The 19,969-nt window shown below is 36.6% G+C and overlaps 1 protein-coding gene and 1 pseudogene across 1 annotated transcript; one reads left to right on the top strand and one right to left on the bottom strand.

Moving 5' to 3' along the window:
- Positions 1-7,161: 7,161 nt before the first annotated feature.
- Positions 7,162-10,372, top strand: LOC126792227 (probable mediator of RNA polymerase II transcription subunit 26c). Its single transcript, XM_050518716.1, has 9 exons — positions 7,162-8,037; positions 8,128-8,196; positions 8,287-8,372; positions 8,478-8,545; positions 8,654-8,703; positions 8,791-8,824; positions 8,934-9,055; positions 9,285-9,381; positions 9,480-10,372. The coding sequence occupies exons 1-9, from the start codon at positions 7,663-7,665 to the stop codon at positions 9,599-9,601; spliced, it is 1,023 nt and encodes a 340-aa protein (XP_050374673.1). The 5' UTR covers positions 7,162-7,662; the 3' UTR covers positions 9,602-10,372.
- Positions 10,373-11,530: 1,158 nt separating this feature from the next.
- LOC126802496 (uncharacterized) lies at positions 11,531-14,557 on the bottom strand (annotated as a pseudogene).
- Positions 14,558-19,969: the final 5,412 nt, after the last annotated feature.

Raw genomic sequence — 19,969 nt, 5'->3', positions numbered from 1 at the left:
AAATATATATATAGCTAAGACCAATGTTTGTCTATATTCTTAGTTATCGAATGAATAAGTTCTACCATTTTCTGCTTCCAAAAACATATGCACAAGCTCCTACATGCACTTGGTGAGGATGTATGCAGCTCGCTCCTTAATCGCATCCATAAGCTGGTGTAAACATGGCGGCCCTTGCGTTCGCACTGGAAAAAAAACATTCAAGATAATGCATGAATTTACTTGGATACAAAGTATTTCAAAGATAAAAAACACATCATCAACTTCAATGATAGGCATGAATTCACTTGGACATAAAGACATGGATACAAAGCATTTAAAAAAACATAGCAACAACTTCAATCATGAGCATGAATTCACTTGCACAGAAAAACTTGAATAGAAAGCAGTTCAAAGATAAAATATCACAGCAGCAACTCAATCATACCTTGGTAACAAAAAACAAGTCCTCCTTAGCATGACACACAGAGCCGACAAGTCGCCGTTGACATTGTGAGGCGGTAAATCTTCCAAAGCCATTTTCACAGTAGAGTCCAGAAATCTTCACAAATTTCTATAATTCGATTTGCATGGAATACAAACATTACATAAATAACCAAGGAGTTTCCAATTCAAAGTACTACAATTTGGAAGCAATCTAAATTAGCCAATTCTACCTAGACTTAAATTCAAAATTTACAAGAGACCAAAAAATAAGAATTTCACAATTTTGGTGTAAAAACATGTATCTAAAGCTGTAATTCTACCTTTGGAAATTCCAAAATAGTGAAGCCTTATCGAAGAACTCAGTAAGGCAGAGTGCAGCAACTTAAAGTCGTGATCCACTCAATCCAGGAAGCTCCCAAATAATTTATAATAGTTTATAATAACAGAAGTTATTCTTAAAATCGAAGAACTAAGAATCATACCTAACACCATCCCTCACCAGCTGCAACAGATGCAAAGACGATCACAAGAAGGAACTGCATACTAAGTAAAACAATTAGTAATAGAGAGAAAGTTTTATGTGCCTCAACACCAAGCAACAGAATTGGAATGTAATTATATACTCCCAACAAAGTGTTGAGTACAGGAAATTTATCTCCATCATATATTGGCCAATTCTAAACGAGAGACGCACCCCATAATTAGTCATAGATCAGTTGTACTCTTAACAAAATATGAGTTAGCCTTATCACTATATTGTATATTGATTAGATTGGTTACAGTCATGTGATCTTATAGACATATAATCTCTACAAGCAACTATAAACCTCGTAAACTCCATGTTAATTTACTTGTTGTCTATTGCAACCTAAATATTCAAGTCCTAATAGATGATACAAGTCCAATTTGTTCTTACACTTGAGATCTGAATTTATAAATCATATTGCAATTAGACAAACCATATACATTTAGAGAAAAACTTAATCAAAGGAAAACTTGCAATTACCTTACCCATTGATGACAATCATGCTTCTCAATACGTACACCTTTGTATGAACGAACACATTCAAATACAACCCACTTGGCTCCTTGAGCATGCACAAGCCTCCACCTGCATTCCAAATCCCATAACACAACTTCTCAGGGTCTAATACAATCCAAAATTGAAAACTGAATGTGGGCATACCCTGCATCAAAAATGGAAGGCTTAGCCTACATTCCACAAATCTTAGGCTTCCACCTCCACTTGGCATAACCCATGTCTTCCCTTCCATTAGCCAAGCAATTAAATCCACGTTGTGGAAACAGACACAATATTGCATTGTACAAAGAGTAACTCTCATCTACAAATTTTCCAGTAACCCTTCATCAACTCATTGCCAAAATTCAAAACCCGTTTGTAGAAAGGCCTGAAAACACACCCAAATGGAAAAGAGTTTCAATATATATATATATATATATATATATATAAAGGAAAATCCAGATATGTATCAATAAACCATGAACTAAACATGAAATTGATACCGAGAGTTAAATTTGAAGAAGAGCAACAATCACAGATTCCATAACGATAATAAAACCACAGTGAGAAACTCGTCAGAGAATTGATGACATCATTGAGAAGGAAGAGAACCACGGTGGTGGCGCGTCGGTGTTATTTGCAGAAAAGGGGAATCTCCAGTCAAGCTTTAATTTGAAGAATTAAAGGTATAATCAAATAAGAAATCAAGGAATAAGACTGGGCTTTATCGAGAGAGGATGAGGAGTTCGCCGGTGCTGCAAAAATCGCCGGAAATCTCCATGATTGAAGAACTGCATCTTCTCTGATTTGGGTGAGATTGAGGACTGATGGATATAGTTCAATGGAGAAGGAGGAGGAGATCACAAATCGGTGGATGCATGGAGATAGGTCTCGCCGGACGGTGGTGGAGAGGCGAAGAAAATGATAGCTCAGTTGTTTGGTCTAGGTGAAGCAAAGGAGAGAGATGTGTCAAGTGTAAGAAGAATGAGGTAAGTGATTTTGGCTTGGTGGAGAAATAAGGGAAGAAATGGACGGTCCATATTTTGGTGAAAGAAAATAAAAGAGATCCAATGGTTAGAATATTAAGTAGTAAAAAGGAGTTTCTGAAAATAAAACCAAATTGTCAAAACTCTGAAAATAATTTTTAAAACAAGTTTAAACTTTATAAAATAAATTGAAAAACGGAAAATATTACGAAAACATTTCCGCGCTCATGGCGACGTACAATCTAGCATCAAAGTGTTAAACTACTAACTCGCTATTTCGGAAAGATGTCGAGACATTGAGTCTTAAATGTCGGCAAATAACATGGTATTACAGTAGGACTTGGAGGGTGGGAAATTTTTCAATAGCAAAATTGGGGGAGTGAAATTTGCGATTGTGAAACATTAGCATATTTTAGGGAATTGGCCAATTTGGTTTTGGGGGGAATGAGAACTTTGACACAAGGGGTATGAAAAATTTTGTTGTATAACCTCTTTACTTACTAGAAGCTAGTGAAAATACAAACATCATTACACAACACCCGTTCACATAGTTGTGCAAGTATGAAGAATATAAAAGTTTCAAATGTCAAAATGAATGAGGCAATATTCCCACTCTCACATTTGAGCCAAATTGCTTTTAACATCCTCATCGCACAACATAACAGGTATTATCTGTTGTGGAAATATTATTATTTATTTAGATAAGATGCAATTTTTTTTACACCAACGATACAAATGACACTAACATAGAAATATTCAACCACATGTATTATACTCATATCAACATGTTGATAGTACAAAATTCACCAACTTTCGATAATGTTCAGTTCTCGATCCATACGGTCAATCCTAATACCTTTTGTCACGATTTGTGGTTGACCATACTGATTTAAACCCGAACGTTGTGGTAAATTTTGAATCTTGTACCATCTGAGTATTTCATTATAGTACGTGATCCCATTCTACTGTCGAATTTCCTTGTGAATCGAGAAAATTTTATATTTTGTGAATATTGTCATTTACATCACAACATGTGTACTAATGTGGTATAACATTTTTACTACATTATATATGAACGTGTGTCATTCTAAATCAACTACATCAAGTAGACTATATATTTAAAAATCGACCGTAGGATGTGATCGCCATAGTTAAATATAGTTAAGGTTCAAATTTCATGTATTTTCGATAATGATTAGATCTTGATCGATGCAGTTAACCCTTATATATAAATTACTTATTATAGCTATTTTTGTACCTCTCTAAGGGTAGCCGCGTTACGCGAAAATACATATTCATAAAAGTTTACACAGGTACGTACAATGTACTACCGTTTGAGCGTAATATTTTTTTATGACATTTTTGGACACCTAAGCTATTTTCTATTATTTTAAAGAATTTCTGTTATTTGAATATTATTTAATAGTCAAATATGACATATGTGATATAATACTGACCTTGTATTCAATTAATTTTAAAATTATTTTTCATAATAGCATTTTTTTTTACCAAAATATAAAATTAAATTTCTTTTGAAACCCTAAACCCTAGCCCCTTATCCAAAACCCTAAACCCTAAACCCTAAACACTAAACTAAAATCCTATAATTAAAAAGCTTTGTTCTGTTATACTAGTGTTTCACCTATTATTGCAAGTGGCGTTCCCCAGCTCATACAAGACAAGATTCATTTTTCGTTGTATAATCAAATGCACTTGGCCATCCCTTAGAACATGTTGAAAATTTTCAAACATCAACACACAACACAAGTTGTGTTAGTTGTATAAATGATTATTCATACAAGACAAGATTCATATTCTTTTGTACAATCAAATACACTTGGGCTCTCTAAGAACATGTTGAAAGTTCTGAAACATAAGTACAAACACAAAAGTTGTATTAATTGTATAAATGATTATTCATACAAGTCAAGATTCATTTTCTGTTGTATAATCAAATGCAATTGACATCCCTAAGAACATGTTGAAAGTTTTGAAACTTAAGCACACAACACAAAAGTTGTATAAATGATTATTCTTACAAGACAAGATTTATTTTCTGTTGTACAAACTTGTTAGCAAGTTCAGTTGGCATCCCCAGCACATATTAGAACATGGTCTGGCCAAATTATACGTAAAATGAGTTTCTTCAAACAATAAAACATATATTGTGTGTTGTAAATGTATTAGTCATGCAACTAGTACTTTGAATTTGTTGTCTCTACAGTTTTGCATTTTACGAAAATTTGATGGAAGATTTTTATACAACACACAATTTTCAAATGTATTGTATGATAAAATTTAAAAATGAAAAGTCATTAATAACACAACACATAGTGATAAGTTTAGTTGTATAAAGAGAATCGAGTCATGAGACAAGCGGTCACCTTCATTTTGTTGTCTAATGTGTGTTGTGTGATTAAGTTATTGTAGTAGTGTATGATCAATAGTAAGCCTGCTCATACTCCTCTTCCTTCACTCGTCAAGATGGAAGAATCTAGTGATCTTCTCACAGGTTTGTCATCATATCAAAGATTGGTGGAAAAGCTCATATACCTCACCATCACACGTCCAAATATCACCTATGTTGTGAGTCTCGTAAGTGAATTCATGTGTGCTCCCACTCTTATCACTTCCAACTTGTTAAACGTATTATGCACTACCTCAAAGGCTTGGTCACTCGAGGATTTTGCATGAAGAGAAATGATCATTTTAAACTTGAAGGCTATACAGACTCGGACTAGGCAGGTAACACCTTGGATAAAAAATCTACAACTGGCTATTGCACCTTTGTTAGAGGAAACATTGTTACATGGAAGAGCAAAAATCAAACAGTGGTAGCTCGATCCAGCGCATAAACTGAGTATAGAGCCATGACCTCAACTGCCTATGAACTGATTTGGTGCAAGATTCAGCTCATGGATTTGCAAATCTCTTGTGCTGGTCCTATCACCTTGTATTGTGACAACCAAGTTGCCATGCATATTGCTGCAAACCCTGTGTTTCATGAACGCACAAAACACATCGAAGTCGACTGCCATTTTGTGCGTGATCAAGTGCAATAAAAAATTATCTCCACAGCTTATGTCAAGTCTTGTGACCAACATGCAGATGTTATTACCAAGATCCTTCCTTCTACACAGTTTGATCGTCTACTGTCCAAACTTGGCTCGAGAGTTGCCCTCAATCCAGCTTGAGGGGGAGTGAAAAGAAGTGTTGTTAACTCAGCATTTAATGGTGCATTTATTGGCCGGTTCTAATCGGAAGCAAGTGCAGCTGTTACTTGCAGTGCAAGCCAGCTGCAATCTCAGTTTTCTTTTCTGTTAATTCGGTTGATTGGTGACTTCACAATATTTAGCTTCTCAATGTAGTTTTTAGGGTTTTATCCGCCAGGTTCTTAATCTTGTAATTAACCTAGCAGTCTTTATCTAGTTTATCCGCCCAGACTTTCCTGATCCCGAACAACTAGACTGGATCAAGAAATCAAACTGCCAACAATCAAACAACCCTCGCTATATACAGATCTGCAACCTCCCTCACCGAAAGCAGGATCTACACCTCTTGCAAATTTAGTATATACATATACCACTATTTGGTATATACGTATCACCGATGGTACATATACCACCTCTAGCAAATTTAGGACATAAACTGCTCCACTCTTTAGTTTCTTGGGAAGTAATTAATAGTATTGCTTCCAGTTCCAAAACAATGATACTGAAGGTGCTTGACTGCTTCCACCACGGCACCACCATTGAAGTATACTCATCTGATGAATAGTTGAACGTTGAAACTAATGCCAGCATCGTCGCTAAGATCCCTGAGCAAAACGTATCCAACAATGGTATCTTAAAATCACTTAACAAACACTAGAACAAGGAAGAACAAAATTGTTGTAGAGATAAAAATGAGATAATGGGTATGATATCAGTCATATCCTATGAAGCACGGACACGGCTTCTAGGGTCAGTATTGCGTGTCCGACACGGACACGTTCGGATACGCTTGGACATGCGAACTCAATTTGGACACGGCTCGGACACGTGGACACACACCAACTCATGATAAAAATGAAAATGCTTATGGTGAGAGTCAAACATTGGTCATCCAAGGCACCCAACAACTCCTCAACCATTCCAACAGATTCGGTTTTTGTTATATTTATGCACACTTTAGTATATATATATATATATATATATATAAGGAGAGAAACTCATGATAAAAATAAAAATGTTTGTGGTGGGATTCGAACCTTGGTCATTCAAGGCACCCAACAACTTCTCAACCATTCCAACAGATTCAGTTTTCATAATATTTATGCACACTTTAATATATATACATCTAAATACTTTCAAATTTTTAAATTAATTTTTTTAATAAATATATATATTAAAATAATTTTAATTAATGTGTCTACCACGTATCCGTGTCCAAAAAAATTTATATATGCCGTATCTACGTATCAAATCGTGTCCAATACGGATATTTGTGTCTTAATCCGTGCTATTTAGGTCATATCACTGCCCTTCCCAAAATCCATTTCTTTTCGACGGAAGCAAATCCTCGCTGGAATGGATATATACGATGGTTCCTTTTAACCCCACAACAAAAACGCACCAAAACTTCCCACCAACTATGGAACCACCACCCCCCCCCCCCCCCAAAAAGGGTTTCGTTCCAAAATTCTATTATGATTGTTATGAATGAAAATTTTCAATGCCCCTCTTTTCCTGTCCGGTCATCTCCCAAAAAGATCCCAACTTTCCAATCCAATGTGCTGCTCCCCTTCGCCCATTGACTCCATCGTCATCGTCATCCCCAGTACAACCCACCAGAAAAACAAAACCCATTTCCTGAAATACCCAAAAACACAAAGCTTTAGACATTAGAAGAAGGGTAAAAGAATAACCATCATACCACAACACCCAACCAAAACCAAACCCAAACCCAACTTTGTTTTCTTTTGGGAATTTGGAATATACCTTCACTTGTCCAATTGCCCATGTATTCAACGCATGTGTGATTTTACTGTGAGAAAAAAAAAACAGAACAACGAATCCGGAGAATTCCCACAGCGTAATCTGACGCCCTTCTCTTTCTTCTTCCATCTGGGTTTTGTCAGATCTGTCTAAACACATCTGGGTTTGGTTCGGGTTGTGTCTTTGAGCTTTTTCTTGGGCTTATATTGGAGATTCTTGGTTGCATTGACCTGACGTGGCCGGCGCCGCCGCCATGGATTACGACGACTTGAGGACGATGGTGCGGAGGTCAGGGTTCGACGTGTTCACGTTCATTGACGCGGCGATCGCGGTGGCTGCGGCGGACGACGGCGTCGAGCTGAGGCGCAGGAGGGACGTTATTGTGGAGAAGCTATACGCCGCCACGTGTGCGGCTCCGGCCCTGCAGCGGTGCCAGAACTGCGACGGAGGTGATGGAGTGGTAGCTCAGAGGAAAGGAGTGTCGCCGGCGACGCCGCAGTCGGTGGATAACAGAGAGGAGGAGGAGGAGGATGAAGAGGAGGAGTTGGATCCTTGCGCCGGATTGTTCGACGATGAGCCGCCGAGAAAGATTCTCGATATCAAGAAACAGCTTGAGGATCCTGATCAGGTTTGTGTTTGGATTCATCATTGTCTTGTTTACGGTTTCTGTTTGTTTGTTCTGTTTTGTGTTGATGTTTTTGGTTCTGTTTTGGTTCAGTCTGAGGATTCTCTAGTTGAATTGCTTCAAAGCCTAGTTGACATGGATATATCATTCCAAGACCTCAAGGTAATAATTATTAGCTAACTTTGATGGAAAAAATGGACGATTGTTTTGAAACAAGTTTCATTCATTTGGATTGTTTTTTGGGGTGTTTAGGATACTGATATTGGGAGGCATGTGAGCCAATTACGCAAGCAACAGCAGAGCGAGGTTGTTCGGAGATTGGCAAAGCAGCTTGTCAGGTTTAAATCTCATTTCATTTTGCAGTTGGGTGACTGATGAAACTCCGAGTTCAAAGTCTTGGTTTTATAATCTGTGATTTTTTTTTTTGGGGTTGGTTTTTGCAGGAAATGGAAAGGTACTGTGGATGAATGGGTGAAGTTACACGGAGAAGAGCCAATGAATTCTGTGATGGGTATAATCATCGTTTCTTGATAATGCATTTACTTCTCTTCCTGCAAATATAGGAAGTTGTTATGAAATCACTATTGTAGCACTGAATGCTAACTTGGGTTGTTGGCAGTTGATGGAGACTCACCGCAGCAGAAAATTCACCAGAATGGTCATCACCAGGTCAATGAACTTTTTTTTTCTGTGAAGTTGTGGAAAATTCTGTCATTGATTCTTTCTTTCTAATATTCTTTTCTTTTTGTTTCTCAGGTGCCTGATTTTGGTTACTCCCCAAATCCTCATAGTGAGTGCAGAATCTGATTCCAAGCTTCAACTTCATCTTTTCTACCTTTGTTACTATTTAATTACTTTGGGTCTGTTTTTTGACATAATGTTGTGAAATTTTGTCACAGATGGGAGTTCTGGGTCAGACAAGAACAATTCAGAACCGGAACACAAGCCGAAGATGATTCCTAGGAGAGAAGTTCCACCCAAACCAACCCAATCAGTGTCTCCTGCTCCTGCTGCTCAAAATGTATGGATACCAAATTAGAGTAGCTAACTCTATTTTTGGATGCTGAAAATTGAAGCTTTTGTTTCCAAATTATAAGAAACTGAACTCAACTAAGTCGCATAGTTGAATTTATAGTTTAGCTGAGTAGAAGAGTAAGTAATTAAGGTCCTGTACAATGTGAAGTTCTATATCTGAAAATTGGTTGTAAATGAATACCACTAGATTTTATTAACACTGTTTGCTTTTGCAGAGACAGAGAGAACAGAGGGAAAGAAATTTAGATGCTGATGATAAACTGGCTTCAGCACGAAAACGACTCCAAGCGAATTACAAAGAAGCTGAGAATGGTTTGCATTGTGTTCTCAACTTCTGTTTATTGCTTAGTTTTTGTTAGACATCATTGTGATTACCAACTCATTATGTACTTTTGCGTGGTGTGTTGTAGCTAAACAGCAAAGAACAATTCAAGTGATGGACATCCATGAGATACCGAAACCAAAAAACTCCTTCATCGCCAAGAACAAAGGCGGAGGAGGTAGCGGTTCTCACCCAGGCAGACATTGGTGATCGTCTGTTCGAAAAGTTGGCTGGAGCCTCACAGAATCACTTATACAAATTACTAAAGGCTCATGGGATTTTGGGGTGACACCCAGAAAATGGAGTGAACCTGCTTATCCTCTCTATCCCACATTTTTTTCTATTAAGCAAAACAAGAAAAAAAAACCAGACCTTTTTTGCTCTTATTGTGTTTTTTGCTTATAAGAAACAGAAAAAAATTCTTCGTTTTGTGTAAGCCATCTGTCTTGCATAAATTTTCTCTTTGGTCTTTGGGGTTTTGATGAGGCAATGGTGCCAAAGAAAATGCTTTGTTTTTTCTGCAAGCGCCTTTAGAGGGTCAAAGTTGGGGAGATTGGGGCCATGGGGGATGGCAAGCTTTGTTGCCTAATGGGATTTGGTTGGTGGAAGGGATGGTGTGGTTTTTGTTGGACTTGCACTAGAGATAATTATTCAAAACTCTATTCTTGGTGGAGCTTTGGAAGAAGTGAAGTTAAAGAGAGCTATTTTGCCCCTTTCAAACTCAATTTTAACCATGAAAGGGGAGTTTCATTATTAAAGCCACCTTGAATGTGTTAAAACTTAGAAGAAACGACAAATTACCTTGAATGTGTTTTTGTTTTTTTCGCCAAAAATATAAATACATTTTTTTTCTTTTGCACAAATATCTGGTTTTTCTCCATAAGCTTTCAAATTTCATTTGCCACTCGTCAGGAAAGTGGTACCTTTGCTTCAGCAAAAATGTCTCTTAACTGACTTAGCAAGAAAGAACATATTTTCCTTGCCATTTGTATATGTAGACTGTAATCGCCCTATTTGAAATTATGTCAAATATCCCTAATCACTAGTTAATGATAGAAATCTTTATACCAACCTAACAGAAAATCAGTTGGTGATTTAAACTGTTTTCCAATTTTCGTGAACCGCTAAATTGTAGTTTACGTTACTTCCTCTAATGCAAAGTTGAGGGCAAGACATAGATGTGGATTACTTAATTTGGCACCTCTCTTTAGATATGTAGTACTTCAGCCTTAAGATTTGTAGTAGTTCAGTGTATTTTGAACATAAACAATGTGGCTGTGGTCCCTTTTTTATCAAGACAAATAACACAAACTTAGTTTCATTAGGTTGTACCGTTGTAGTTAGATGGAGGACCAAGTTGCCACACTGATCATGAGCAAGTCAAAGTAAACCACAAGCATTCTGGCATTGTAATCCTAAGAGCCTTAGTGTATTTGTCACCATTTTCCTTAATTTTGAGCCCTCTTGTATCGAAATGAACACAGGCTTTCTGAGCCCTTTACAACAACGCTATCATTCTTGCAGACCTCAGTCGTCCCCGATGCACACTGACATCTTTCTCAACGGATATAAACCCGTTTGCATGATCTTCTATCTCGTCTTCAACGAAATCGGTCTCTGCCCAGCCTCTTCCATCAATACAAGCAACATTGAGAAATGTCTCGACATCTCTTTGGTCATTGAGAAAGAAGAGTTGATTCAGATTGCTTTGGAAACCCTCAGCTCTCTCTCATGTAACGACAATCATAATCTTATTTCAAATCTGTTTACTGATTAGTGTGGATAGGTATATCAAGTGTTCATTACACCCCAAGTGTTAAAGCAGATGAGAAGATTTAGGATTGTGTGATTAAGTAAAAACCAATTGAGATATCCGTTTCCCTATTAATTATATAGACACTAAGAAGTAAGAACTCATAATATTGGAATACTATTCTCAAGTCTCAACAACGAATTCCGCTGACAAGGTAAGACCAAGTTGTAATATCTCTTAATATTAGGCTATGATTCAATTTCTACTATAGGAACTCAAAGCCGCATTGTTATTGCAACTTTAGGAATACAAAGTCGATTCTGTTAATTAAACCCTAGAAAGTAATGAATATCCAGTTCAGAAATTTCTTATTACCCGAAAAAGAGCTATGCTTTCTTTTTGCCTTGAGCGGTAAGTTTCACTCCTTTCAAATATGCGATCAAGGCGATGGTTCTTGTCATCATCGAGTGGGCAGCTACAAAATCGTAGCTCTTTACAGGTGGTGACTTGTGCGAATGATTTCCCAGATTTGTGCCAACTCCAGGTGAAGACAATAGCTTTCTGCAATCAACTTTCTTCAACTCACTCTTATGGCCATGCCCCTGATCGAGGATTTGCAATAAAGAACTGCCTTGTTTGTTCACTAGGCCCTTTTCTTGTAGTTCCAATTCTGTTTCAGGCGATGCCTCTCCATCTGAATCTGAATGGTCGGACAGGGATGGTTCATAATAAAAACCTCTTGATTCCATTTCTGTCCTCCTCGGTGCTACTTCCACTACATTTTGGTTACATGTAGACTTGTTAACGGGGTCAAGCTCATCCCACAGTGAGGCACTACCATCTTCCTCACTTAAATAAAAAACGTGATTATCTGAAGTAACCACTGGACGACTGACCATCTGTTTCTTGGTTTCAGGAACAGTCTCCTTGTCACAAACTTCAGGACCCTTAGACAAAGGAAAGATGAAAGGAGAATCTACTTTTACTCCATCCAAATGATCCAATGTTTGTAGTAGATTCATCAACTTTTCATAACCAAGCATATTCAAGGTTATACCCATATCTATCACGGAAATCTTTTCTAAATATACTGATGCTATATCCATTTGGCCATTCCTTTAACTTCTTGTTTACAAGCTTAGGGTTTAGGGTTTCTCATAGATGTTTCAATCCTAAAAGAAACTGCTCAATCTTGTAGCATCAACGAGAAAAAAAAAAATCAAAGAATCGTATACCAACAACTCGGCCAATTGATGCAATTCAATTAATTAACTGAAAATCAAGAAACAATCTAGCAGCTTGATAAATGATAATTCATGGGTTGGAGAAATGTAATAGTGAAGGAAACAATAATAAAAGTTGGGAATTAATGTTGTTTATATATAAAAAAACAGACTTAGTATGCATAGAAAGAAAAACAACTTGTGCATCCATGTGGGTGAATCTGTGTCTGTTTATGAATAATAGACAACCAAAGATGTAAAAGCAACCTGGTCCATGATTCAGAGACAATAACTGATCCTTTAGGTGTGTTCATGAAAGATTCCATGTCTCCCCAAAAAGAGTCCGAGAAGAGCTTCTCCACCAAACTTTCAGGTTCCTCACAGGATTGATCACTCGGGTTAGTCCTCCAAAATTTGCACCTATTCATTTTATTAAAAAATCCTAGATGTGAGTTATCAGCATTCACTTCAGAGCTTGTCGCAGTTTTGCTGTCCAGGGAAGATTCATTATGGGATGAAGAAGATGAGGCTGATGGTACTGAATCAACAAGCTGACTTGTAGATGTCATTTCCTCAAGTGTTCCCTTCCCCGAGTTACAAACATGCGTATAATGTATCTCAAGAGTTTCATGATCTTCCTTCTCGGTACCCTCTCCAGAAGTCTAAACATGTTCTTCTTTGTTGTGACTAGTACCTGAAACATCAACTCTATTGCCAAACCACTTTCTCCATATCCTCTTAAAATAACTAACATCAGACTCAATATCTTGACCAACCGCAGGACGCAAATCACCCTCAGTTTCCTGTGTTTCAGCTACTTCAACTCCTTTCTCATCAATGGGTGCCAGTAGAGGCTTCATATGATCAGAAGAATGAGGAGGCAGCGACTTCTCATCAACGGAAGAAAGTTCCTCAGGAAAACAAGGTGACAGTGACTTCCCCATCCGCAGCACTAGTAAAAGTATTATCGTGTATATTGGGCTGTTGCAATTCTTGGCGAGACTCCTCTGGCTTTGGTACAGGAGCTGTCGGTAATGACAATTTTCTACCCACACTATCACTAGCAGATGTGTCCTCACACTCCAACTGGTGCCTGTCCTGCTATCACTATCACCTGCATTCCGCTTGATTGAGCCAGCTGATTTTGGGGTAATACCATGTATCATCAATTGTCCAAGACCTACTGACTTGACCATCAAAACGTCGGGTATTGATGCAAGAAAGCAGGAAAATTTCTTATATCCACAGTATGGTCTTTCCAAATCCAAATGTTTACGAAGTTCACCACTGGAAATTCCTTCAGGGTGTGACTTCAATATATAGCGAATCTTCCTGATAACAGATTTAGGAACCGGAGAAGACTTAGACTCTGAGCTAGTAGGAATCATCTGAAGTTTTGAATAAGAACACGGTTCAGGTAGCCTTTCAGCCTGGGCAGCTGCTGACTATTCAGTGGGGGAGAATGGGTCTTCAAGAGGCACCTTATAATGCCCATACCATGAGCCATAGGGACCATCAGGTGGTAGGTTGAAATGCTTTCCTGTGAGATTACCACCCATAAGCAGATCATACCAAGGCCACATGATACTAGCAGCACTACAGAGGACACCAGGAGCACTTTCCGAGCTAGCAATATATTGTAGTTATTCATTCTTAACTTAAGTAAAATGCTAAGTCTCTGTCGCCAGAAATCAAAAATAAATGTGCTGGTGGGGGATTTTGGGACACCCAGTACATAAGATCTGCCAATAGAGCCCTATCTGCACTATTCTTTCCACCTGCATTCATGGATAAATGGCATAAGAACCTGGTTAAAACAGAAGATTGTATTATTGAACGAGTAAGCGTATCAGTGTGATAAGAAATGCACAGATATGTGAACTCATCAATACGAAATGAACAAAATAGTTTCATAGGTTCCACGATCTCAACTGGATACAACAATCTACCTAGCTTTCGAATTTGTGAAGATACGGAATGGAGCAAGTAAATGATGGTGCAAGTACATGATGGTGCAATGCAGCACAAGAAAATAAGGAAGCTCAAATGGCACTGAGCACCGCTGGACAGCTTGACCATCAACTAAATTTTGTTTAGCCTAGAGAGTTTAGGTCATAAAGACAAATATAGGTCCAATCAACAAAAAAAAATTATGGGCTGAAGTCATATCTTGGACACTAGGATTAGATCATTCCCAAATGCCGGAGTGGGACTAGAAAAAAAAAAAAAGCACATCAGGAAACATAGGATTTTCCAATAACTAATGCACAACTCCAAGATCAAAGTCATTGACCAAGCCTAGGTGAACCTATAAACAAAGACACATCTATTATCATTTCCGAGCACAATTCAAAAAAGTAAAAGTTCGGAAACAAGCCACAAATATCAAACTTAGAACGGCTAATTTAACAGCTATAGTTCGTGACAGCTTAGTTGGAAAGAGATAATCAACTATTGATGTCTCAGACTTTGCCACGATTTCGATTATTCACACTGTTAGAAGCCCAGATATAAAACTACTTTCGTTCCATTTTGAACTACTTCTCTTGATCAGTTACAAGCAACAAAAAAAGAACAAAGCAAAAAATAGTTGCTCTACGTTTGTCCTTCAAAAAAAAAATCATCAGTACTGCACAGGTTCATAGGTCTCACATGATCCTGTAACAAAGTCGATTCCCTTCTGACGGTACATACGAGTATATGCTACATAAGTACTTTGATTAAACATCATCCTCCTCAAAAAAACATATACCTACATAAAACCTCACATATGCAAAACATTTCATGGAATCATAAGTCCCTGCATACACTCCAAAAGAATCGAAAGCAATAAACTCAAAAGCCGATTCTCGACGAAAGCAGTTACATTTAAGCAAAGGAGAGAGGGAGAAAGAGGAGGTGGCGTCTCATTGGGTGGAATTTAAAGTGGAAATGGGAAATGGGTTTTGGTTAATTCATGGTGGGTATGGCCATTTTGGGGGTTTGGAGAAGAAATTTGAAGTGTCTGGGACTCTGGGTTGAGAAGGAGAGTGAGGGTTTAAGGGATGAAGATCAAAGGGTTTAAGAGTGGAAGAGGAGGTGTGATTTAAGAGGGTAAAACCTCTAAAAGGACGTCGTAAACCGGAACAAATTTGCTCCCCACCCACGTACATATCTATATCTGACCATGTCATTTAATCATAACCACACTAATCATAGTTACTTCACATAATTAATTTTATTATTTTATGATTTTATTTATCTTTTTTTTAAACAGAATATTAAATCTTAATATGATTTTTATTATTGAAGTAAAAACGAATCGAAGTAATATTTACCAACACTTAATTTAGAATTTTCTCTCTTTCAAAAAGAGAATAACAAGCTTCCGGACAAAAAAATTCAATTGAAGTTTGATTATATATTTTTTGCAAGTTGATCATGTAAACATGGAAAAAAATATAAAGAAAAACGTTCAAAACAAGAACATAAATGGAATGAGTTATTAAGATTTGATATTATTTTTTTTTTTTTTAAAGATAAGATACGATAAGATCATATTTATAAAATAAATAAAATATTTATATTGAGTAACTATAATTAGTGTGGTTGAGGTTTGAGAACATTTGTCAAATAGATAAGTGAGTGAGGATAGAGGTGGGGAAGCATGGGTGGGGAGCAAATTTGCTTCCGTCGTAATCTGCACACATCGAGTTTGGGCCGCAAATGCCAACCATTACCCGACTGAGTTTTTTTTTTCATTCAAGGAAAAAAGAAAAGATTACGTGGAAAAATCGTACTATTACGACCAACTCCTAAATTAGGATGCTGAAATTGACACAACCAATTTTACAAACCGCACACCCCTTGTATTGGTTTTACTGAATTGCCCTTGTCTCATCCTAAACCAACAATTCATAGCAGTCTTTGTCAACCCGCAACAGTTCCATCATTCCTCCTCCTTCCTTCAGATTCACCTAATGGTGGAGGCACTGCCGTCGCCGCAAGTCTGGTGGCCGAGTCAGATCTCAGGCGGAGGTTGATTGCAAGAGTGCTGGAACTTGGAGTACAAGGACAACAAAATGGTAGCAGTTTTGACCTGTGAGGATGTACTTGGTGCTCACTAAGATGACCCTAGACGGTAATAAGACTTGGAATGAAGAAGTGGTGAGGATCGAGGCGGTTCCTGAGTAAAGTTGGAGTTTTTGCCTTAAAAGATGGTGGTTGCCGCGATGAACTCTTGTACCATAATAAACCCATATCTAGTATTTCATTTCACTATCTAGTGACGATAGCTGCCAATCAATTATTTCACCAAGAAGTTCAAATCCAAATCTGTATTTAATGGGATGAATTATTTGATATAATTCAAATGGCTTCTCTTGTAATAGGAATTCGGCCTTTTGGGTATCCAATCATGTAACAATAATTGGAATAGGTGTTCTATCTTTTTGGGTTTCATTGGATTTGATCGGGATGAAAAATGATAGATTGTGTTTTTTTTTTTTCATTTCTATATTCTTGTGACTTACTGGAGAAGTAAAGAGAGAATTCATTTATCTCTGATGCCAGTTACATATGGGCAAAGTGATAAAGAGAAGAGTAGTTGTGGAAGAGAAATATTGTGGATAGAAAAAATAATATTAAAAATTAGAAATGGTATGTGGTTTGTAAAATTGGGTGTGCTGATTTCGGCACTCCAAATTATTATGCCAGATAAAAGGAAAAATAAGCATAGTAAGTTGTCACACAGTCACGCCACCAAGAGAAGTCTTCGTGACCCAACTTTGAATAAGAATTGCCAAATAAGTTTGCTTCTCGATGCACATACTTGAAGGATACAATGGTCTGTTAGCTGCTTAGATTTATCCTCAACTAATTTTGAATACAACAAGTATGGTACACGTGCCCTTGATACTATCTATTTAAAATTATAATTTTTTAATCACCTTCAACTTCAAGAAAACAGTTCATTATATGTAACATGTTGTTTTGTGCTTAATGACCATGATAATGTGGGTGAATCTTAGCTAGTTTTACCTATGTGATAGCTAGTTGTTAGCTAATTTTACTTAAGTATAACTTGTTTATTGAGTCAGAATAAGAGGTAACTCTTTTTGTTAGTCTTCGAATGTGTTATTTTATTTTTGCTTGATGAAATATAAATGAGTTGACGTTTAATTCAAAAAAAAAACTTCAAGAAAACAGTAAATCATGTAGGGTTGTCAATAGGTCGTGTCGGGTTGGGTTCGTGTAGGGTCAAAATGTCTCGCGTGTTATAAAATGTAAACCCAAACCTAACCCATTTAATAATCGTGTCAAAAATTTAAACCCAAACACAACCTATTTATTAAACGGATTACCCGTTTCTAACCCATTTAACTCATTATTTGTCGTTTTAGATAAGATAACTAACTAAAACAATAATCAAATAAAAAAATTCACTGTATTACCCAAAATTCTAGTTCAAAATGAGAAAAACTTACTAAACCTTTATATACATATAATATTACCATTTTAAATAGCTTGTGTACGCGCATTTTATATAGAATTTAGTTCGACTATTTTATTAAAAGTGTCATGCGGGTTCATTTCGTATTAGCGGGTTAATCCGTCGTTGACCCGTTTATTAAATGGGTCATGACGGGTTGACCCGCCGCTGACCCGCTTTTTAATCGTGCGAGTTCAACCCGCTTTATTTCGTGCGGGTTTCGAGTCGTGTTATCGGGTCGTGTCAAAATTGACAGCCCTAAAATCATGTCGACTCTTAAGGGCCAAGTTTCAATCAGATGAGATTATTACGACCCATAAAATTAGAAGCAACAAAAAAAAAGGAACTCATGAGCTATTCTAGGTAATAAATTCAGCGGGACTATAGGATACACATATTAACCAAAATTCGGAAAATAACCACTTACAGGAGGTTTCCACTTAATCAATAATAAAAGAAGGGGTTGTATCCAAAAATAATAAAAGAAGGGTTAGAATGCTGCAAATGAATAGAGTACTTCTCAAAAAATAGAGAAATTAAAGGCATACATGTATGAATAGTTGAGTAGGTATCTTTCAGTCGATCATATGATTGATATCAAGTCACTCTAAAGAACAAAATTATTTCTTGCAAGCAAAATAGAGTAAGCAGTAACAAACAATAGCTGTCGCAAAAGAATATTAAGAGGAACAATATTAGTCGCCGGAAAAATTATTCTGTATACCCGGTACATAATTCATGTGACGTACCTTCTTAATGTTATTAGTTTATTATTTATTGTATTTGTTTTTGATTAGTTACTCATATTTAAATAATATTTTATCATTTCATCGCATGCATGTTTATCACATCATTGAATAATATGATTGGCTGAGTACACCATATGACAGTTGGTGTTCCGGGTACACAGAATAATTGCTAGCTGAAAACTCAATCCACGTAATTCCTACATATTTCATGCATGCGCGTACGTACGTATCGAAGGTATCATGCTTGATTGCTTGTCATGCGTAAACCATCATTAATGGTACGTGCGATATTTCTATCGATCTATATCTACAACAAGCAGCTTATAAACTGTATAGTTAAAGTTAGGCAAAAATACCGATTTGCACCCTAAATTTGGTCATAATTGTCAATTTGCACCCTGAACTTGGTAAAAATTGCCGATTTGCACCCTATCCGTTAAATTTAATGTTTTCCATCCAATTTTAAGTCACATGTCATGCATTTGAGGGACAATATTGTCATTATATATTTATTCATATTTAATAATGAAATAAATTAATAAAATTACTTAAGATGAACACTTGTTACAATTTGTTTTTCGAAACATGTTATTGATTTATATATTTATTATTTTACGTGATATAGTATGTTAAAAGATATTAGAAAAATACAAATAAATACATTGAAAATTAAAAATAAATGTGTGTTCTGGGAGAATTACTATTCTACCATTGTGTGTGTCTTAGCCTTATTAGGTTTCCTGTTAGAGATAGATTCGCATCTATATAATAGATTAGGACTCCGAATCCTACGGGATTGTAGTTTTATAATGCCTATATATAGGCCTCATTATCAATAATTAAATGGTTACGCTTTGTTCCATTACGTTGTTATTATTCTCGTTTTGTTCCTCCTCCAACAATGTGTACATATATATACACAACACACCAGTCTCTATCCAGAGTGAAGCTTCACTCTGAAATTACAGAGTGAAGTTCCAATTTTGGCACACTTTTCGGTCAAATTTTTTCACCATAAGTGATTCAATATTTAGATATGCTATTCAAGATCATCTCTACAAAATTTCATCCAATTTGACAATGGTTTGAGCTTTTAAAAATTGAGATTTACACGAACGGTTCACGTTGAACAATTTTAATTCATTCATTGATTTAATCTAATTTCAATACCTTAACGATGTCCGAATTAGATGAAATTTTGTAGAGATGATCTTGAATAGCATACCTAAATATTGAATCGCTTATGGTGAAAAAATTTGACCGAAAAGTGTGCTAAAATTGGAACTTCACTCTGTAATTTCAGAGTGAAGCTTCACTCTGGATAGAGACTGCACAACACACTATATTTGAATGAGTGGGTATGTTGAATATATAATTCGAAGT

This window comes from Argentina anserina, chromosome 1 (genome assembly GCF_933775445.1).
Source record: "Argentina anserina chromosome 1, drPotAnse1.1, whole genome shotgun sequence".
Taxonomy (NCBI): domain Eukaryota; kingdom Viridiplantae; phylum Streptophyta; class Magnoliopsida; order Rosales; family Rosaceae; genus Argentina; species Argentina anserina.
The sequence above is the reverse complement of the archived record's forward strand: the minus strand, read 5'-3'. Positions and strand labels throughout refer to the sequence as shown.